The sequence below is a fragment of the Benincasa hispida genome, unplaced genomic scaffold (assembly GCF_009727055.1).
Source record: "Benincasa hispida cultivar B227 unplaced genomic scaffold, ASM972705v1 Contig123, whole genome shotgun sequence".
Lineage (NCBI taxonomy): Eukaryota > Viridiplantae > Streptophyta > Magnoliopsida > Cucurbitales > Cucurbitaceae > Benincasa > Benincasa hispida.
The window spans coordinates 36,356-57,219 of record NW_024063779.1 but is presented as its reverse complement, the minus strand read 5'-3'; the positions used below and the strand labels follow the sequence as shown (position 1 = coordinate 57,219).

General features: G+C 40.2%; 1 protein-coding gene across 1 annotated transcript; it reads left to right on the top strand.

Annotated features, from left to right (window-relative positions):
* Nucleotides 1-18,774: 18,774 nt before the first annotated feature.
* Nucleotides 18,775-19,311, top strand: LOC120068862 (vicilin-like seed storage protein At2g18540). Its single transcript, XM_039020506.1, has one exon. It carries the CDS (start codon nt 18,775-18,777, stop codon nt 19,309-19,311), a length of 537 nt encoding a protein of 178 aa, XP_038876434.1.
* Nucleotides 19,312-20,864: the final 1,553 nt, after the last annotated feature.

Here is a 20,864-nt window from a genome sequence, read left to right as displayed (position 1 = left end):
ACTATTTAAGTTTACACATTTATCGAGTAATTCCATCCTCTTTCCATCTTTTTTTTCTTTTCACATTTATCGAAGAACTTCATCTTTCCTTCTATCTCTTCTTTTCTTGCCGAGTAATTTCATCTTCCCCCAATTAATATACTTTTCATAGTTAGTGAGGAACTTCATCTTACAACTCTACACCTCATGCACAAACTTACTAAATTCAACATATTAAATCCTTATTAACCTCATTTAGTGGGCCAAATGCTCCAATTTCAATAAATTTTTAATATATAAACAAATATAATGTTCAATACACTCTCAGTATTTTTTTTTTTTTGAAAAAATGAACTAATAACCTCATAGTCATTATTCATTTCATCGCATGGTATGAATGCATCATTTGACCCACCAACTTCTTAAGTTAGTGTAAATGACTGAACTTCAATCGTAAACACTATTTAAATTTACACATTTATCGAGTAATTCCATCATCTTCCCATCTTTTTTTTCTTTTCACATTTATCGAAGAACTTCATCTTCCCCTCTATCTCTACTTTTCTTGCCGAGTAATTTCATCTTCTCCCAATTAATATACTTTTCACAGTTAGTGAGGAACTTCATCTTATAACTCTACACCCTAAACACAAACTTACTAAATTTAACATATTAACTCTAGACTTATTAACCTCATTTAGTGGGCCAAACACTCCAATTTCAATAAACTTTTAATATATAAACAACTATAATGTTCAATACACTCTCAGTTTTTTTTTTTTTTTAAAGATGAATTAATTATATGATAAATAAAATGGAGAAAAAACTTGCAAGGCACATGATAAAGAAAACTAATATAAGAAAAATGTTTGAAAGTTTGAAAGTTTTCCTTGAAACTAATTAAATGGAATGAATAATAGTAGCAATTAAATAATAGTGCATTGATGACTTAATTAAGTTTAGATCCATGGTATATATTAGGGGTCGGTGCATTGAATTGAGTTCATATGTCTAGAGTTAACATATTTGTGAAGTTCATATGTTTGTGTTTAAAGTGCAAAGTTGTTTTGTCTGAGTTAAGGAGCCTGTGTTTGGGATACAAAGTTAAGTTCATATGTGAGAAATATCTAATGCACTTTTTTTTACATAAATAATCTATTTTTGTAGTGATTTTTTTTTGGAAACTTTGTATTCAATAATTCTACCTATCTTTTTTTAATATACTATGAATTTCATTTTCTTTTACTGTTTTTATTTTTAAGTACACATGTGTTGTTAGGAGTTATAGGGATGGAGTTTAGGGTTTAGTTTTGGATCATGCATTTCATCTTTTTTTAATTTAAGCAATCATTTTACAAATTTATTCAGTATGACAACCTTACAAAAGGGTGAATAGGGTTTATTTAAACTAATGAAAAACTTTTCTCTAAATGAACCAAATGAAGCAAATCAATAAAATTTTGTTAATAAGTAATTTCAACAAGAATTCCATACAAATACATTCGTTACGGAAAAATCAATAAATTGACATAAATTGTAAGCCCTTGATAACTTGTAGAAATACAAATTATTGTTCTCTTAAAATTTGAATAATTTGGGTCAAATATTAAGAAACATATTCATTTCAGTAGAAAAACACATAAAATTACTTATATGCATTCAATACATACAAAAGCATCATTTTAAGAAAAAATTGCACTACTAACACCTGATAATGCAAGAATCATTGATTTTTCACTAAGTGTTGCAAGGAAGCCAATGTAGGAGCATGAATTGGAACCAAGGCGACGTAAGAAGATACATTTCATTCGTGCACTTAATGTCAAATCTCAACTTGCAGTATGGGCAACCTGATAGGTGGTGGCTGAGCTAATTAAAGTGGGAGGTGGCTACAATAGGGCATGAAATTTAATTACCATCACATTGTAAGTTGTTGAAGCCCAACACCTTTAAAAAGGGATGCTTCCCACCTGAGGAGGAGTTAGTCAATTAGTTAGAAAATCATAAAGTTAGAACTTAGGTGTAGGCAACAACTCTCTGTCTAAAATAGTCATCAGCCGCTTGCAAGAAGAAAGGAGTCTGACCATCATTTCCATTGTCGATACCGAGGTTCTACCAAAGTTAGAGCTTGAGAAAGACGACCTTCAGCATGTCCTCACCCTAGTCACAGCAGTAAGCACTTAAAATCGAGCCAAAGGTAGCAAGAGATTTACCCCAACGACTTGACACACTTTTCTTTCCCTTACTTAACCTTGTCTTCCATTATTTGTCATGATTGAATTGGGATTCTGTAAAACTAATTCATTATTATTAATTCAATCATGATTTCATCCATTTCCACATCCATTTTCTTGCTTTCCTTCATCTTGAGTAGCTAAATCCATCGTGGGTTGGGTGGAACTAAATGATAATTTTCTGTCATGTATGTGCATCCAGCTTGCCTGTTGTACACTTGAATGTTTTATGCTTGAATCTATCTGATCAATTGATTTAAGAAGAAATAGTTAACTGCTTAAGAGAGTAAGTAACTGTGGAATACATTAAGTAATAGTATCGAGTAGCTTTAGAGATAAAGTTAGTCATACTGATATGTTATATTAGTAAACACATGAATCTTAGAGATAAGATAAGTGTAGCAAACACATCAATAGATGTTGAAAGAATTAAGTAGAAAATAAAACCTAGATGCATCACATATGAATACTTAGGAATTGCCAGTTAGTTTTCCCAACCCCATCTAATCTCATTGATTTCATCCAAACTTGTTATTTGTACTGAGGAATCATCACATTACATTCCAACACATTCCATACTCTATCAACGCATCCCATTTCTCCACCATCTTTATCTTGCATGTATGATGGCTTAGTTTAGGTTAGAATATCAACACTTTTATCTATACTTAGAATCACACTGCTAAAGATCATTTCACTACCTTGCGTTAGCAGGAACTAATCCCTGCATTTGACCCTAGGCTTGCCAGGAAACTTGGGCTGGGTTTATACTTAGATCTATCTCAAGAAAATTTGTACACAACTTAAGCTTTGAATGAAATATTAATCTCTGCATCCTAACGCACAAGCTCAATTTAAGTAAACGACATAAGCAAAACGCAAAGATTGCAGATGCGCAACATACCTCATTCCTTTTCTCTTACTTAAGCTTGAGCATAAGTTAGAAAATCTAAAATATGGATTATATGACCTAAGTATGTTTTGTTGTTAAGTGTTAAAGTTGGTAGTTAGAGTTCATGATACAAGTGTAGGCTTCTTTTATTTATTTATTAACTTGGTAGTTTTGTTGTATGTTGAATAATTGATTATGAGTGGATAATTGACTAAGTGTTAGGGAGAAAGAAACAAAATTTTATAAGAAAAAGGAATGGCACCCGAGACTTGGAGGAGCAAATTTTTTGTTTTTATATTGTGAAAAATTAAGGAAATAAAAAAAGTAATTAAATTAATTAACCAACTTTTAATTAAATTACTTCAAAATGAAGTGAAAGGAAGAAAGGAGGAGAAACCACATATGAAGCTTGGAAAAAGTTGGCTGGCTAAATTTCATTGGAAGAGAAAAAGGCAGAATTCGGCTAAATTGATAAGGTAGAAAGAGAAGGTCGGTTCTTCCATTCTACTCGTGCAAAATTTGATTTTCTTGTACCAATTGAGAGGAATGGGTGAAGAAAAAACCCTAGGGCTGCCATAATGATTTGAGGCCGAAAAAGTTGAGAAATCGTGAAGAAATCCAAAGTTGTCAGAAAATCAGACAGAACCGAGAGTCTTGTTTTGAATGGTTGTTTGAGGCTTTTTGAGTGGGTTTTAGGGTTCAAAATTAAAAGGTTATTAAGTTCTAAGGTCCCTCTTGAGTTTTATAAAAGTTGTTTGAAGTGATTTTGGTTGAATTTGATACAATGGAGTTTAAAAAAATGCTACAAAAAAAAGGGGAAAATAGGGTAGCTTGTTGTTGCCCAACCTACTGCTCAGCCTGCCTACCTACGTGCATGTTTATCGCACATTGCCTGCCATCCGTGCATGTGTCCCACGCGCAGAAGCCCACAGTCCATGCACACATCGTGCACGCCCATGTCTCCAGCCCTGTTGGGGTTGATGCCCTAAATCTCGTTGAGTTCAGTAGTTTGTAAACACCTGTATGAACAAACATTATGTGATATAATAATATGAGATATTTTCTTCACTACAGTCTTTGATATATGAGATATTTTGTTGCATTAACCACAAACCATTAAACTAAGATCCCTGGTTATCGTTGTAACTTAAGCATGTATGTGATGACATATAAGTGGATCGTGCTTTAAGTCATAACCTAAATGGTTTGTAGTAGATGGATAAAAGAGGGAAACCTTATCCTATTGATAGAACATGGAATTGTTTCTCAACTCTCCGCACTTAGTACACCTCAACAAAAATAGTGTATCAGAAAGGAGAAACAGAACCCTGTTGGACATGGTTTGGTCGATGATGAGTTATGCTTCCTTACCGGATTCATTTTGGGGTTTTTCAGTATAGACTACAACCTATATCCTCAACTGTGTTCCTTCCAAGAGTGTTGCCAAAAAAACCTTTGGAGTTGTGGAACGAGCGTAAAGCTAGTTTGCGTCACTTCTACATTTGGGGTTGCCCAGCACATGTGCTTGAGGGTAATCCTAAGAAATTGGAACCACATTTGAGGCTGTGCATATTTGTAGTACCCCAAAGGGACACGAGGGGGTTACTTTTATGATCCTAAGGAAAACAAGGTGTTTGTGTCAACAAATGCTACCTTCCTTGAGGAGGATCATATAAAGGAGCACAGTCCAAGAAGTAAAATAGTATTGAGTGAACTTTCCAAAGACACTACTGAAACTTCAACAAGAGTTGTTGAAGGGTCTGCTACATCAACAAGAGTTGTTGATGGAAGTTCATCTAGTAGGTCAAATCCATCTCAAGAGTTTAGGGAACCTCGACGTAGTGGGAAGGTTGCAAATCCATCTATTCGCTATATGGGTTTAACTAAAATCCTGGCTATGGTAGCTAATGGTGAGGTTGAGGATCCGTTATCTTATAAGAAGGAAATAGAGGATGTTGACAAAGATGAATGGGTCAAAGCCATGGATCTCGAGATGAAGTCTATGTACTTCAACTCAGTATGGGATCTTGTAGATCAACCTAATGCCAATAAACCTATAGAATGCAAATGGATCTACATGAGGAAAAGGGGTGCTGATGGGAAGGTGCAGACCTTCAAGGCTAGACTTATGGCAAAGGGTAATACCCAGGTGGAGGGAGTTAACTATGAGGAGACTTTCTCACCTATTGCCATGCTTAAGTCTTTCTGCATCCTTCTATCCATTGCCTCATATTATGACTATGAGATATGGCAAATGGATGTCAAGACTGCCTTTCTGAATGGTAATCTTGAGGAGACCATTTATATGGTGCAACCCTAGGGATTCATAGCCCAAGGTTAGAGAAAAGTTTGCAAATTAAATCGGTCCATTTATGGATTGAAACAGGCATCTCAATCTTGGAACATAAGGTTTGATACTACGATCAAATCTTATGGCTTTGACCAAAACGTTGATGAGCCTTGTGTCTACAAGGAAATCATCAACAGTTCAGTAGTTTTCCTAGTGTTATATGTGAAGGAACTTTTAACGAAGAGCATCCATGAGTGCGTTCGGATCTTTCCGATTTCATCGTGAACGAAATACAACCCATACATTCTAATAGATAGGTATGCAATTTACATTAATTAACGGCATGCTTTGAACACTAAATAACAAGGGCAAGAGTTCTCATACCAGTTGAAGACCTTTTTCAAACATTGAACTCAGAAGCAGCGGAAGAACCTCTACGCAAATCCTATCGCCTAGCAAACTAGTCGGCTGTAGCAGCTCGATCGTCTACATGAGCGGTAGAAACACGAACAGTCACGAACAAGAAAGCAGTGGGGACGACACCACCAAATGGAGCCTTTGGTATTCTCGGAGTGAGAATCAAAAGTGTGGTCTTTGGTGAATTTGGTAGAGGTTAGAGAAAAGAAAAATCATGTAGATGATAAGCAAGTGGGAGAGAAAGAGCTATCGTATAGCTGTGTGCTTATCGTTTAGAAGAAGCTACATGATCGTGTAGGTTTTATTAAGTGATCGTTTAATAAATGGTAGACGATCGTTTAGAAAACTTGGCACACGATGCGATCGTTTAGGAAAGCTAAGCGATCATTTAGGGACGGGCATGCGATTGTTTAGATGCTGGTGTGTAATTGTTTAGACGATGAGCGACTATCGTATAGGATCTCAAGCCAGGCGATCGTTACGTTTTCATACCAATTACGAATATTTTAAACTCTTGCAAAATGAAACAAATTTTCATTTTATTCTTCGGTTACAATAATCGACTTCGTATTCTCCCACTAACGCACGACCGAGAGAAGTTTTAGGCCAATTATCATATAATTAACCAATTTAATAATTAATGAATATGATCATATTATATTCTTACCCTATAGTTTGATATCACATATCTATTATAGTAATTTCTCCTCTACTTGATATAAATCATATTTATATCTAATTTCCTCCAAGGTAATGTATCTCATACATTTAGTTAATTATATCATATATAATTAACCAATTCAATTATATCATATATAATCAAACTCCCTCTTGTCAATTTGAATATTTCAAACTGACTCAAACAATGATTCTTGACTTTATACAAGCTACCCAAGGGACCTAATGGACCTGTAGCTCGAAGCTCCAATGGTACGTGAATAGCTAACTAAACTCATTAGCCATGAGATCCACCATCCGTTAACTATCAGGCATTCCACTAAAGATCAACAAATCGACTCTTCTTAGCACAAATATATTTCTGTGTGCATTGGATATAACCAATCATGAGTACAATGACCCTTCACAGATGCTCCTAAGTACAGTTGGGCCAATTTACCGTTTTTCCCCTATAGTTACATCTCATTCCTTAAATACCACTGATTCCTCTATTGAACAATACAACATAGTCCAACTATGTGTGAATACCTCTCGGGCCAAGAGAAGGTGTGTGGCGCCACATCGTTCAAGCCCTAGAATCGGCCCTTAAGGGAGCTATCTATCTACTTGCTCCTGCTTCGAGGAAGGAGTGAATTCCATCTTTTGTAGTTGAGTTCCCAGCTCCCAAATCAGACGAATCCCGAAATGGTAGGTTTGAATCGGTGACCTGGCCACTCGCACCCATACAAATCAAAGGACCGCCCTCAATGGCAAGAGTTCCCAACTCACTCAAGATTAAGGTCATGTTACCTATGGTCATCCTAGTGAATTGAAGTCTCTGTCATGAACGGTGTTATATAACGAGACATTAACACTTCGTGGTCAGGTCTTCTACAAAATCTTTGTATAGGACGCCCTCGCTGGCATGTCCCCTAAACGAATGATCAGGATCAGACCATCTGTAGCGTTACCAGGATAAGGTTTCCCTCCTATATCCATATACTACAGACAATTTTGGTTATCACTCAAGACATGATCCACTTGTATGTCACCATATACATNATTTTGGTTATCACTCAAGACATGATCCACTTGTATGTCACCATATACATGCTTAAGTTACATACAGATAACCAAGGATTTTATGTTTATTGGTTTGTAGTAAAGAAAATAAAACATACAACTGAGAAAAAACAAGATGTGAAGTAAATATCATATATTATATAACACAAGCGTTCAAACAAACTGTTTACAAACTATAGGGCATAAGACTTTAGGGCATAACCTCAACAATCTCCCACTTGTCCAAAAGCGAAGTGGGGTGTACATAAAACTAGTACAAAACAATAAACTAGGGCATAAAAGCCCAATACAAGAAAATCTCCCACTTGCCCTAGTCTAGTTGCGGGCGATCCTGTAGACCCATGCTTCGTAGGTGACTCTCAAACACTGTAGCCGTGAGAGCCTTCGTAAACAGGTCAGCAACGTTGTGCTTCAAAGCGATCTTCGTGATGATTACGTCCCCTCGATGCACTATCTCGCAGATCAGATGATACTTCTGTTCTATATGTTTGCCGCGCCTGTGACTCTGAGGCTCCTTGGAGTTTGCCACTGCCTCACTATTATCACAATATAGGGTAATGGGCATAGACATATATGGAACAACTTCTAGTTCTGTAAAGAACTTCCTAAGCCAGACGGCCTCCTTAGCAGCTTCGCAAGCTGCTACTACTCCGGCTTCGTAGTGGAGTCGGTCATGCACCCCTGCTTAGTGCTTTACCACACTATAGCTCCTCCGTTAAGAGTAAAGATTTTAACCCTGATGTGGACTTGTAAGAGTCCTTATCAGTTTGAAAGTTAGAATCTGTGTATCCAGTAAGGATCAAATCCCTAGATCCATACACGAGTATGTAGTCCCTCGTTCTCCGAAGATACTTGAGGATGTTTTTCACTGCGATCCAGTGACCCTGGTCTGGGTTAGACTGATACCTACTAACTATGCCCACAGCGTATCAGATGTCTGGACGAGTACAGAGCATCGCGTACATCAAACTAGCAACGGAAGATGCATATGGGACCCATCTCATCTTCTCAACCTCTTGAGACGTCTTAGAACACATGCCCTTAGACAAAGTGACTTCATGCCTGAATGGCAGTAGGCCCCTCTTGGAGTCCTATATCGTGTACTTGAGCAACATCTTGTCAATGTACGATGCCTGAGACAGTACTAGCACTTTGTTCTTACAATCCTGAAAGATCTGTATACCTAGAACAAACTGAGCCTCTCCCTAATCTTTCATTTGAAATTGGGTCACTAGCTAATTCTTAATTGCAGTCATTAAACCTACATCATTTCCCAATGAGTAGTATATCGTCTACGTAAAACATTAAGAAGACTACTAAAGAATTGATGATCTTTTTATAGACACAAAGTTCATCAATGTTTTGGTCAAAGCCATACGACTTGATCGCAGTATCAAACCGTATGTTCCAAAATTTAGATGCTTGTTTCAACCCGTAAATGGATCGATTCAGCTTGCAAACCTTTTGCTCTTGACCTTGGGCTATGAATCCCTCGGGTTGCACCTTGTAATTGGTCTCCTCAAGATTGCCATTTAGAAAGGCCGTCTTGACGTCTATTTGCCAGATCTCATAATTATAATAAACTACAATGGACAAGAGGATGTGGATCAACTTTAACATGGCAACAGGCGAGAAAGTCTCCTCATAGTCGACTCCCTCTACCTGGGTATAACCCTTTGCCACAAGTCGAGCCTTGAAGGTCTATACCTTCCCATCAGCACCTCGTTTGTGCTTGTAGATCCATTTACATCCTATAGGTATTACCCCATCAGGCTGATCTACAAGATCCCATACTGAATTGAAATACATTGACTCCATTTCGAGATCCATGGCCTTNATTTCGAGATCCATGGCCTTGACCCATTCATCCCGATCTATATCTTCCGTTACCTTCTGATAAGACATCAGATCCTCAACGTCACCATCTGCTACCATAGCAAGGATTTCCGTGAAACCCAGATAGCGAACGGGTGGGTTCGCAACCCTCCCACTACATCAAGGTTCCCTCAACTCTTGAGGTGGAACCAACCTACTAGATGAACTCCCATCAACAACTATTGTTGATGTAGCAGGCTCTTCAACAACTCTTGTTAAAGTTTCAGTAGTTTCATTGGAAAGCTCATGCAACACGACTTTACTTCGTGGACTATGCTCCCTTATATGATACTCCTCCAGGAAAGTAGCGTTCATTGAAATAAACACCCTATTTTTCGTTAGATCATAAAAATAACCCTCTCGTGTACCTTTGGGGTAGCCTACAAAGAGGCATAACCTCGATCATGGTTCGAACTTCTTGGGATTAGCCTCAAGCACATGTGTAGGACAACCCCAAATGCGGAAGTGACGTAAACTAGCTTTACGCCTGTTCTACAACTCCAGAGGTGTTCTTATAACACTCTTTGAGGGAACACAATTGAGTATATATACCGCAGTATCCACTGCGAAACCCCAAAACGAGTTCGGTAAGGAAGCGTAACTCATCATCGAGCGAACCATGTTCAACAAGGTTCTATTTCTCCTCTCTGCTACACCATTTTGCGGAGGTGTACCCGGTGCTGAGAGTTGGGAAACGATTCCATGTTCTATCAAATAGTCCTGGAATGCCGAGTCCAAAAACACTCCACCTCGATCCGGTCGAAGTGTTTTAATCCGTCTATCCAATGCGTTTTCAACTTCAGGCTTGAACTCTTTGAACTTTTCAATGGATTCAGGCTTCCATTGCATAAGATAAATATACCCATACCTAGAGTAATCATTAGTAAAACTGATAAAATACTCATAGCCACCTCGGGCTCGCACATTCATAGGACCACAAAGGTCAAAATGTACTAACTCAAGAGGCTCCTTAGCTCTATAACCTTTTCTAGTAAAAGGTCGTTTAGTCATCATGCCTTCAAGGCAAGATTCACACACTGGTAAAGAATTTTCTTCTAACTCACTTAGAAGTCCATTCTTCACCAATCTCCAAAGATGGGCATTTTCTTTTGGAGAAATACATCGATGTTTTGTTTGAGTTACGACAGTTTTAAACAATTTTATGTTATGGAGGGAATTAATGTCTAACGGCCTTAGCATATATAAATTAGATTCCAAATTTGTAGTACAAATAATAACACCATCTTTATGAATAAAAGCTTTATCCACAATAAAAGACATAGTGTATTTACATTCAAATAAACACTTTACAGAAATGAGGTTTCTCTTAAGTTTGGAAACAATAAATACATCATTCAAAACTAGAAACCTATTCTATAAAGCTAACTGGAGCCCTTCCACTGCCACAACTGAGACGACGTGCCCGGTGCCTACTCACATGGTCATCTCACCAGCATTCAGCTGTCGCCAGGATCTAATCCCCTGAAAAGAAGAACAAACGTGGTTAGTTGTGCCCGAATCAATTATCCAGGCAGAATCGTCATTTTCCACTAAACAAGTTTCGAGTATAAATAAATCACATTCACCTTTATTTGCCTTGGCTTTGGCCTTGGCGGCCTTCCTCTCTTTCAGATAGCAAGGACCGTTCCTCTTCCAATGTTCATCTCGATTGCAGTGGAAACACTTTCCCTTTTCAACCAGTAAATGCCTCCTTAGGCCGACAGGCAACGGATTAGCAGGCGCCTTCCCATTTCCTTTACCACCTTTCTTCTTCTTCCCCTTTGCAGAGTTAGAAGTAGAAGGTGCAGACTTCGTTCTTGAGGTCAAACCTCTATGGAACGTCCTGGAGGATGAAGCAACATTTGCCTCACCCTTCTTCCTCTCCTTACTTTTCAATATAGATTGGTAGGTATGCAACTCGTTGAAGAGAGTTGTAAGGTTATATTTCACTTTGTTAAGAATCACATTGCTAACAAAGTGCATGAAGCTCTCCGACAATGAATACAGGATTATGCTAATCTGGCTACCCTCATCGATGGTAGGTCCATTTAACTCTGCCACATTGAAGTGGGCCATCATGTTAAGCACATGTTCATGAACAGAGATGCCTTCTTCCATTTTGGAGTTGAATATATATTTAAGAGCCTCATGCATAAGTTGTTCAGACGGTTTTCCAAACATCCCCCGTAGGGACTCCATGATCTCACGCACTGAGACCATATGCTCATGTTTCTTGGCCAAGACTTCAGAAAGACTTGCCAAGATGTAGGCTCGAGCCTTCTCATTCGCCCGTGTCCATCGCTTGTATGCCTCTCGAACATTTCGAGCGGCATTTGAAGCTGGAATAGGAGGACAAGCCTCCGTAAGAGCGAACATGAGATCCTCAATGATAAGGATCGTCGTGATCATGTGTTTCCATGTTGAGAATTTATTGCCAGTTAAGTTTTCGGCACTTAGCAAAGCTAACGTGGCTGTTGCCATTTTTGAAAAAGTTGTTGCTGAAAATACGAAAAAAAAACTTTATTAGATTTTGCTAAACCACATTTAACCAATCAGTTTTGCAAAACAGTCTCAAGTACCCTAAGTGAAAAACTTTTATTTTGCAATGATTCCTCAGTGGGGCAGGAAAAATGTCAACGGTGGGGTGATCAGATGCCTCTTCGCTGGGATGAGACATTCTCAACCATTAGGTAGAACCAACTCTTGGAACTGAACCTAACAGCCACCATTTTTCGATCCATAACTGTTAACCTTTAACAATTCCACGTAAGTGTGACCCCTCACTTTTGGTACCAGAGTCCCGCCCTAATGAACCCACCGTAGGGAAGAAGCAGATTAGGACAAGAAACTAAGTTACCTTATCCTCTTACAGGAGATCAAATAAAGAAACGTGCAATACTACCATCTTTTAGGGGGACGCTTCTAGGGTGTCTCGAGGCGATGCGCAGTAACTTTATCCAACCAACGAGGGAGACCGAGGAATATGCTGTCGCACTTCCTACTCCCACTTACTATGCACACTCTCTCCATCCACCTTGATATTGACCTACCAAAACACCATCCGTTAGGGGGACACGCCAAAGGTGCCTCGAGGCCAAGTGTAGATCTCACATTGTGGACTATTTAGGAGAAACGTGAAAGGTTTAAGTGAAGCATCTTATGCCCCAAGTACCTCCCACTGAATGTTCTACCTAGGGGTTCATTAACTTAGACAATCCGGCTACCCGATTTAGTCTAAGTCGTCTTTTAATTCCCGCTCAATAAACAACGTTTGTCTATGAAATATGAACAAGTTCAAGTAGTCACATTTAAACACTTTCAATCGATTGTCCTTAACGTTGCTAGCATGCATCAAATTCTATCTAAATACCTTTCCAGGTAAGTTCCAAGTAGGGTTGTTTACGTTTCCGTCAAACTTAAATACCCCAACCTAGACAGAACCCGCCCTAGACAAAAGGTCCCCATATAGATAGATTTGCTACACTTTAACCTTTATTAGCCAATTTAATCCTATTGAAAATAATTAAAATATAATAGCCCTTAGGGTGCTAATCATATAGAACATGTCTTAGGTCTACGTGATCCAATTTTAAAACATTTTAAAACCATGAATTAAACCTAAGTGAGCATGCATATTTTTTGATTGACGGGCATTAAATGCACGTCATCTTGGCCTTTTAATTAGAAATATGAGGATTTAACGTGAAATATAAGGCGAATATGTAGGAATTCATGATAAATGAGTTTGCGTCATTCGGCAATAAGAAATCTCGGCTAACCCGCTTATTATACGCTATTATGCGTTCAACTGTCTATCTTTGTAGGCTGACGCAAGAAGGCAAAACGCATACCAGAAACCCGGGCTAATCGCAAAGACGCGCGCGCAATTATGCGGAGAATTTCTTCTCCATCGAAGAGAACGCGACGTTCGACACATAGATGTTGCGCCATACAACCGCATGCATCCATCACATAGAAATTTGCGATCGTCAAGCGATTTGGCGGTCATCGAGCGAATGCGTCATCAGAATTGTCAGCTACATGAATGAATAACCATAATAGAGGGCTGAACATAAGGTTGGTGGAATGGAAGCATGAACGCATATCTTGGGAGAATCAAAAGATGATGTTGACATTTCACCTACCACGTCGTTAGCAGCAGAGATTCAAAAAAGGACCATCACGCCGCGAATGTCAGAATCAGAGTAGGTCCAGCAATGTTGTCGGCGATCAAGCTCTATAAATAGAGGCCGCTGAGCAGAATTTCATTTTATCCAAGGTTTTTCGCCTTAGGGCAGATCCTTATGATCCAGACGAACGCGTGAGAAGAAAGCTTGAGAGTTCTTCATCTCCTTCATCCATTCCAAGTGACGACCGGAGCCTTCGCCAGAGTTAGAGGTTGAGAGAGTTAGCTCCACCGTGATAACTTATAACTTGTAGAAATACAAGTTATTTATGCTGCTTTGTTTGGATATTACGGTTAAAAGAGAGAAAATATGCATCGATTGTATGGAAATTAGCTTGGAAATGCAATAATTATAAATTATCGCCAATACACCCACTAACACCATTACGATGGTAGAAAAAGATGTTTCCATTCTGTTTTGCAGGAAATCAAGTCATCACTTGCGATCAAGGCTCAAAGAGAAACTGAACAATGCATCACCATCGCATTGCGCCTGTTAATCAATAATAAAGAAACGATCAACGCAATGACGGCGTAGGCGACAGTCGATCCAGAGCTGAACTTCAACTGTATGCAGTAATAAAAAACAACACCGCATTCGAGTACACGATCAAAGATGCAAATGAGCAACGTAATTGCGGAGGATTCTGACACATGTATAGCTAACCGTTGTGCATTTTTGACGAATTGATTGCATAACAGAAGGAATATTTATTCCACCATTTTCGGAGCTGCCATAACAATAAAGTGGGGTCCACACTGCAAAGATTCAAAGCCTTCATCTATAAATACCCTCAGAGAATTCACTGAAAGAGATACTTGATACGAGGCTATTTTGATATTTGTATATTGAGGAGAGACTGGTCTGAGTGCTGATCGGAAAAGATTGGGAAGAATTAAGAGACAAGGTCGAGAGGTGAGTCTCAAGGAAAATCATTCTAAATCCCCTCCGTGAAGCTCTGTACCATGGTCACCTATACCGGACGAGCAAGCCTAAGAGGGAAGCTCTTCCTACCATTCAATCCATACGCCGGCAAGCAATTCTACCATCCAGATCTGTGTCAAGATGTTGGCACTCTTCTATATTTGTTTCTATCTCTTATTCATTAAAGTTATTTCATCTTCTTAATCTCTATCATTCTCATCATGTATCAGACGCTAAATATTAGTATTGAATGTCATGATCATTTTCATCTCCATTTTTCTGTCTATTTTCGTTCCTCCATGAATCGCTTTCTCCACGATGTTTTCTTAATCCTTTGGTAATTAGAATGAATCTAACAAGTAAATTAATCTATGCTAAAGAAATAAATATGTTTAGCTAAAGCATGCTAGACAACATCTTCACCTATGAGAGCAGAAGTGAAGATGCCATTCTGTCTGTCGAGAGAAGGTTAGAAGAGTGCGTTAACTAAAGCGAGAAGTACTTCCAGAGATGGAAGCAACCTTGTGTTCGTTACGTTCATCCCTATTTCACCACAAAGATGTGGGAAACATGGCCGATCACCGAGAGGTGTACACCAAGGGAAAGTGGAACCGTAGTTATGACTTAAATGCAATTAATCAACTTGTGATGTTTATACTAGTTATCTTTCTCTTTCTGTTTCATACATAAAGCCTTGCCACTGCATAACATGACCCTTTGTATAATCTTCAAAGTTAGTCTCAAACTCTGTATCCTGTAACTTGTATCATGTTAGCTTAGGTTTACTTTTACCGCACATTTACTTTATTATCGCATCTTTACTTTACTACACAACTTTACTTTACCGCAATTTACCTTTCTGTATAAACACACTACTTTTATTAATTGAAAAACCCCCGGTCGCATATATCACGAATGTAACACATTGACCTAAAACAATCCCTATGTTCGACCTCGGATCACACCGAGAAACTTGTGGTGGAATTATACTTGTTCCAATGCAAGGAAACTTGTGACAACGCATAGCATACTATAAGATTTTCATTAATAACGCATATCTAGAAGTAGTATCGCATAAAAAGTGTCTGAATAAGTATAACATAGCATCCACATTCCATTTCCATCCCGAGTCATCAAGTTTATGGCAACATGAGCTTGCATGATCCATCATTCATCACCATCGACATGCTTATTTAGAACGCATTCAACATTATGCCTGTCAAGTTTATGGCGCCGTTGCCAGGGAACTGGTAACGGGAACATGGACTTGTATCTTGCATTCTATTCATCCATGCGTTGTATAAGACATAAGAAGAAAAAATTGTATGTTTACAAGTTTATGGCGCCGTTGCCAGGGATTGGTTAACGGTTATTGTTGAGTATGTTTGTGATATTTTGCAGGACAGATCTCTTTGTATTGGCTGTTCAATGTGAAGAGCAGTCTGACAGTTTATGAGTACTGGGACCAAACCAGAATTCGAAGCTAACCCAGAGATCGAGCATACATTTCACGCTAGGGCACGCCAGAACCGAGCGAGGTGAAAAAAAGCAGCTAATATGGCAGATAATAATGACAATGTGGCTCCCGCAGGAAATCAAGGGGCGGTACGGCCAGCGCAGGATCCAGTTTTCCTTGCCGCTGACCGCAACATTCCCATGAGGAACTACGTGGCGTCCAATCTGTACGATTTTTTGCCCGGGATTTTAAGGCCGATGGTTGAAAGAATGCGAGATTCGAGATCAAGCCGGTCATGTTCCAAATGATCCAGAATGCAAGGCAATTTGGGGGTCTGCAAGGTGAAGACCCACATGCCCACCTGACCAGCTTTGTCGAGATGTGTGGAAACTTCTCGATACCTACCGTTACCCCTGAGGGTATCAGATTTTATCTCTTCCCTTACACCCTGAGCACCGCCTGGGTGCAATTTAGGAGACTGGTGAAGAATTGCCCGCATATCAGGATACCTGATTACGTCTTAATGGAAACTTTCTATAATGGCCTGAACAGATCAACGCAGGTTGTTGCTGACACCTCCGCGGCAGGAGGTTTTATGGACAAGTCGTATACTGAGGCCAAGGTCATCCTTGACTGCATCTCGTGGAATATGGATGACTGAGTCGATGATGGATATGGAGGAAGAGGCGTTGAAAGAAGAAAAAATGAAACTGCCATTGTCCCTGCAAAGACAATGACCACCTTGGCCGCCCAGATGGCCACAGTGACCTCGATCCTCCAATCAATGGCAATCAATCAAGGTGCCCTATCACAAGGAACAACGCAACACACTGCGCTGGTGCAAGTAGTCGAGATCAGTTGCGTTAATTGTGGAGGGGCCCATACGGTGGACATGTGCCCATCGAACGTCCAACAAGTATGCGCCATCCAGAACAACCCCTTCAGCAACACATACAATCCTGGTTCGAGGAAACCCTCCTCCTTTTCACCATAATTCTAATCAAGGTCAACAAAGGCAATCGCACAACCAACAACCCTCATCTTCAAACACCTCTAGCAACTCATTGGAGGCCCTACTCAAGCAATACATGGATAAAAATGATGCGGTAATGCAGGCGCAGACGTCTTCAATAAGGAACCTAGAGATTCAAATGGGGCAACTAGCAACCCTCATCTTCAAACACCTCTAGAAGCTCATTGGAGGCCCTGCTCAAGCAATACATGGATAAAAATGATGCGGTAATGCAGGCGCAGACGTCTTCAATAAGGAACCTAGAGATTCAAATGGGGCAACTAGCATCTGAGCTCCGAAAGAGAACACCTAGAACATTGCCCAGTAACTCTGAAGCCCCTGGATCTCATGGAAAGGAGCAATGTTCCTGAAGACATTGGGCAGGCAAGCTGGACCACCTGCAGAGATGTGGATTGCGCTCATTAAAGAATACTATCTTCCGGTCCATATCTCAAATCTAAGTTTAAACGCTTTCTAAATTCCTGTCTTTATTGCTTTTTGAACCTTGTCATTTATTGCTTCTTTAAATCTGCTTCTATGACTTTATGAATTTATTCTTCAATTAACTCTCTCGCATTTATTTCTGTGCTTTTTTTAATTCCTTTAACTTTTCTGTATTTAATGTGTTATTCTTTAACCTGGTGAATGATTAAGAAATAAAGAGAAAATGATGATCGCAAGATCCTTATGACTTGCATTGATAAAAGAAAAAAAAGGAAGATATATATATATATATATATATATATATATAAAATAATCAACACCCAGTATGCATTGCAATAATGGACGCATCTTGAACCAACGAGATACACTTTGCGTTAATCTAGCCCAAACGCATTGCACCGAGGGGTATGTTGCGCGCGTGTGTGTCCCTTGCCCGTCCTTAGTGAAAATGCATTATGTTGAGGTAGTGTTACGCTGGTAGAAATACCATGCGCTCGATCCTCCAGAAATGCGTTTAGTTAAGGGGTTTGTTGCGGGGATGCATACATTGTTGTCTGTCCTCTGCAAAGATGCATTTGCATTGGTGAGCTCATTGCGTTAAATCTTTACCTTTCGTCCATTCGAATAAAACATTAAAGATAATTCTTTTTTCCAAATTGAGAAGTCTAATCGTTTCGTATTCCAAAGAAACGATGAGTCTACAGACGAAAGGACGTTTTCTCTGATACCTCATAAATGAGAGGAGTGAAAACGGAAGGCCTTGTGAGTGTCTCGAGGCCTGCCACCACAAAATAGTGTTGGGCCCACTAAGGCCCAACCTATAAAAGGACACCCCCCCTGTCTGTGAGTTCATTTTACCTCATTTCGCAATCTGAAACCCTAGCGCCTCTGCATACCGAACATTCCAAACACTTTCTTCTTCCCAGAACCTTCAAGAATTTCTAGTTTCTTTCACTCAAGCATCCATGGTCGATCAAACTCCCCAGGAATCCGCTTCACCCTCAACACCTTCGTCAGCTAACTCTCCATGCGAGAGGCAGCATTCCTTGCTGTTAGTCGCTATCTTGCTGCCCAGCCACACACCATCCCTTGAATCGCTGAAAGACCCCAACGAAACCCTCTAGCAGTCAAGCCAGTCCTATTTAAAAGGGGGCAAAGTTCTAAAAGCACCCCATTCCCAACACCAGCAATCTCCATTGAAAGTGAGAAGAAGAGGCAAGATGACAAGTAGATATTTGGGAGCATTCTGAGTAACTTGGAGAAAGGAGAAGGATTACCCGAGGTTGGGTTTGTGAACCAACCACTGCCTACGGGGGAAATGACGATGGAGGAGACGGAGGAAGTGGTGGAAGAGGAGACAAGGAGAAGCACTCTGGCCATAAAGGATCCTGAGGAGACTGTCAATGCAAAAACCTATGACAGACAGTCCAGAGTTGAGTTGGAGGAAGTCGCGGTAGAGAAGCAACCAGAGGTGGTTGAGGAGAAAAAGAAGAAAAGGAAGAGTAAAGGAAAGAAGGTTGGAGAAGGTGAGCCATCCCATCATCGCAAAGCAGAGACAAAAATCAAAGAGAAGAAGAATGAAGAAGATGAGGAGGCCAAGCTAAGGACGAGGAAAGAGAAGAGAGAAAGGAAAGAGCGCAGGCATGAAGAAAGGCGCCTGAAGAAGGAAGAAGAAAGAAAGAAAAGGGCTGTAAGCCCAGAGATGGTTGGAGAATCCACCTCCGTGAGGGAGGACTTGGGGGAACCAGCGCAACTTAGAGAGCCAATGCAACCTGAAACAATGCAGACAATTGCGACTGACGAAGGAGAAGAAAGAGATGTTACCCTCTTGATGTGGCGTCGCAAGGCGAATGCACCGTAAGGGTCAACCGTCGACCCTTAAAATTTAATTGACACATTAGAAGAAGAGGAAAGAAGGAGAAAAGATGAGGAAGATAAATAGGAGATAATGGTGCAGGCCTAACTCATCATCGCAGAAGGTGATAGAAGAAGAAAATTACAAGATGAGGAGGTGCGTCGCAATAACAAAATCTCAAGACTTGAATAAATAAGGAGGCTCGAAGAGGAACAGTGCCTTTTGCTGGCCTCTGAGCAGTTTGAGAAAGAGTTTGAAACAGAAGAAAGAGAAGAGGTAGAAGAAGAAAGGAGGAAGCAAGAAGAGAATGAGAAGAAGCGTCAAGCCAACAGGCAGCGCTTAAGAGAGAAGAAAGGCAAGGAACTTTCCGAATGATAGAAGGAGGTACAATGCAAGGAACGGGAAAGAAAAAAAAGGCAACAATCCCGAATTGCGTTGACCAAGGGAAAGGGCAAAGCAGTTACAGAGAGCAGTGAGTCCGCATTGGCCAAGGGATGTCCATCAAGAAAGAAGGAGAACGATGATATGTTGATAGAGATGGGTTTTTACCTTGTGCCAATGCCACTACCAGACCTAATCACGAGCATGATCGTAGAACATGGTTGGGACTCATTTTGCCAGTGCCCAGTCATTGTTATTCCAAAGGTAGCAAGGGACTTCTACCACGGACGACTACATGGCACCAAGGATGTGGTGACCATAAAGGGGGAGATGGTGTCTTTCAGCGCAAGGGACATCAATGAACTGTACCAGATGAAGGATAACCCGGATGCACCGAGCAACAAAATCATTAATGATCCCACTGAATAGCAGATGGAAGATGCACTGCGAATATTAACGCAACCAGGCACTAAGTGGACGGTTTCTCCCAAAGGCATCAGAACCCTGGCATCCAAGGCACTGCTTTCTGAGGCGCGACTTTGGGTATATTGGTCATGAAGCGATTGATCCCAACAACGCATGACAAGATGGTTTCTAGGATCAAGTCATTGCCACATATTGTATCGCGCGGCATTCCAATCAATGTAGGACAGTTCATCACAAGGCTGCTTAGAGCCTTGGTGGGGCACATTAGAGGGCAGTACTTCTTCCCATGGACGGTTTCAAGTTTATGCCTATCACTGGGTATAGGCATTGAGGAAGAACCCATGCATGAAGTCCACGCCCTAATAAACATCAAGATTTTGAGGATGCTCCTCAAAGACTCCCCACACTGTCCAGAGCTCCCTTTGAAGAGGCCCAACATTGATTTGAATGCGCCGCAAGAACCCAAGCCGAAGAGACAGCGCAGAGATGACAAGGGAAAGGAAAAGGTCCAAGACTAACCAACGCATGATCCAGAACCTTTAGACCCTTTACCCTTAATAATCCACCCTTCAAGCCCACCCACACAACCTTCTTCTCCATTTCATGAGCACTTTACCAATCTTCTCCTTCCTCCAGACTCTCCGACCGCATACCCAGCAGCCCCATTCTCACCTTCAGCATCATCACCGCAACATTCCCTTTCACCGCCGCATGCAGATGACCCACACGATTTGGGTGAAGGCACTTCTGAC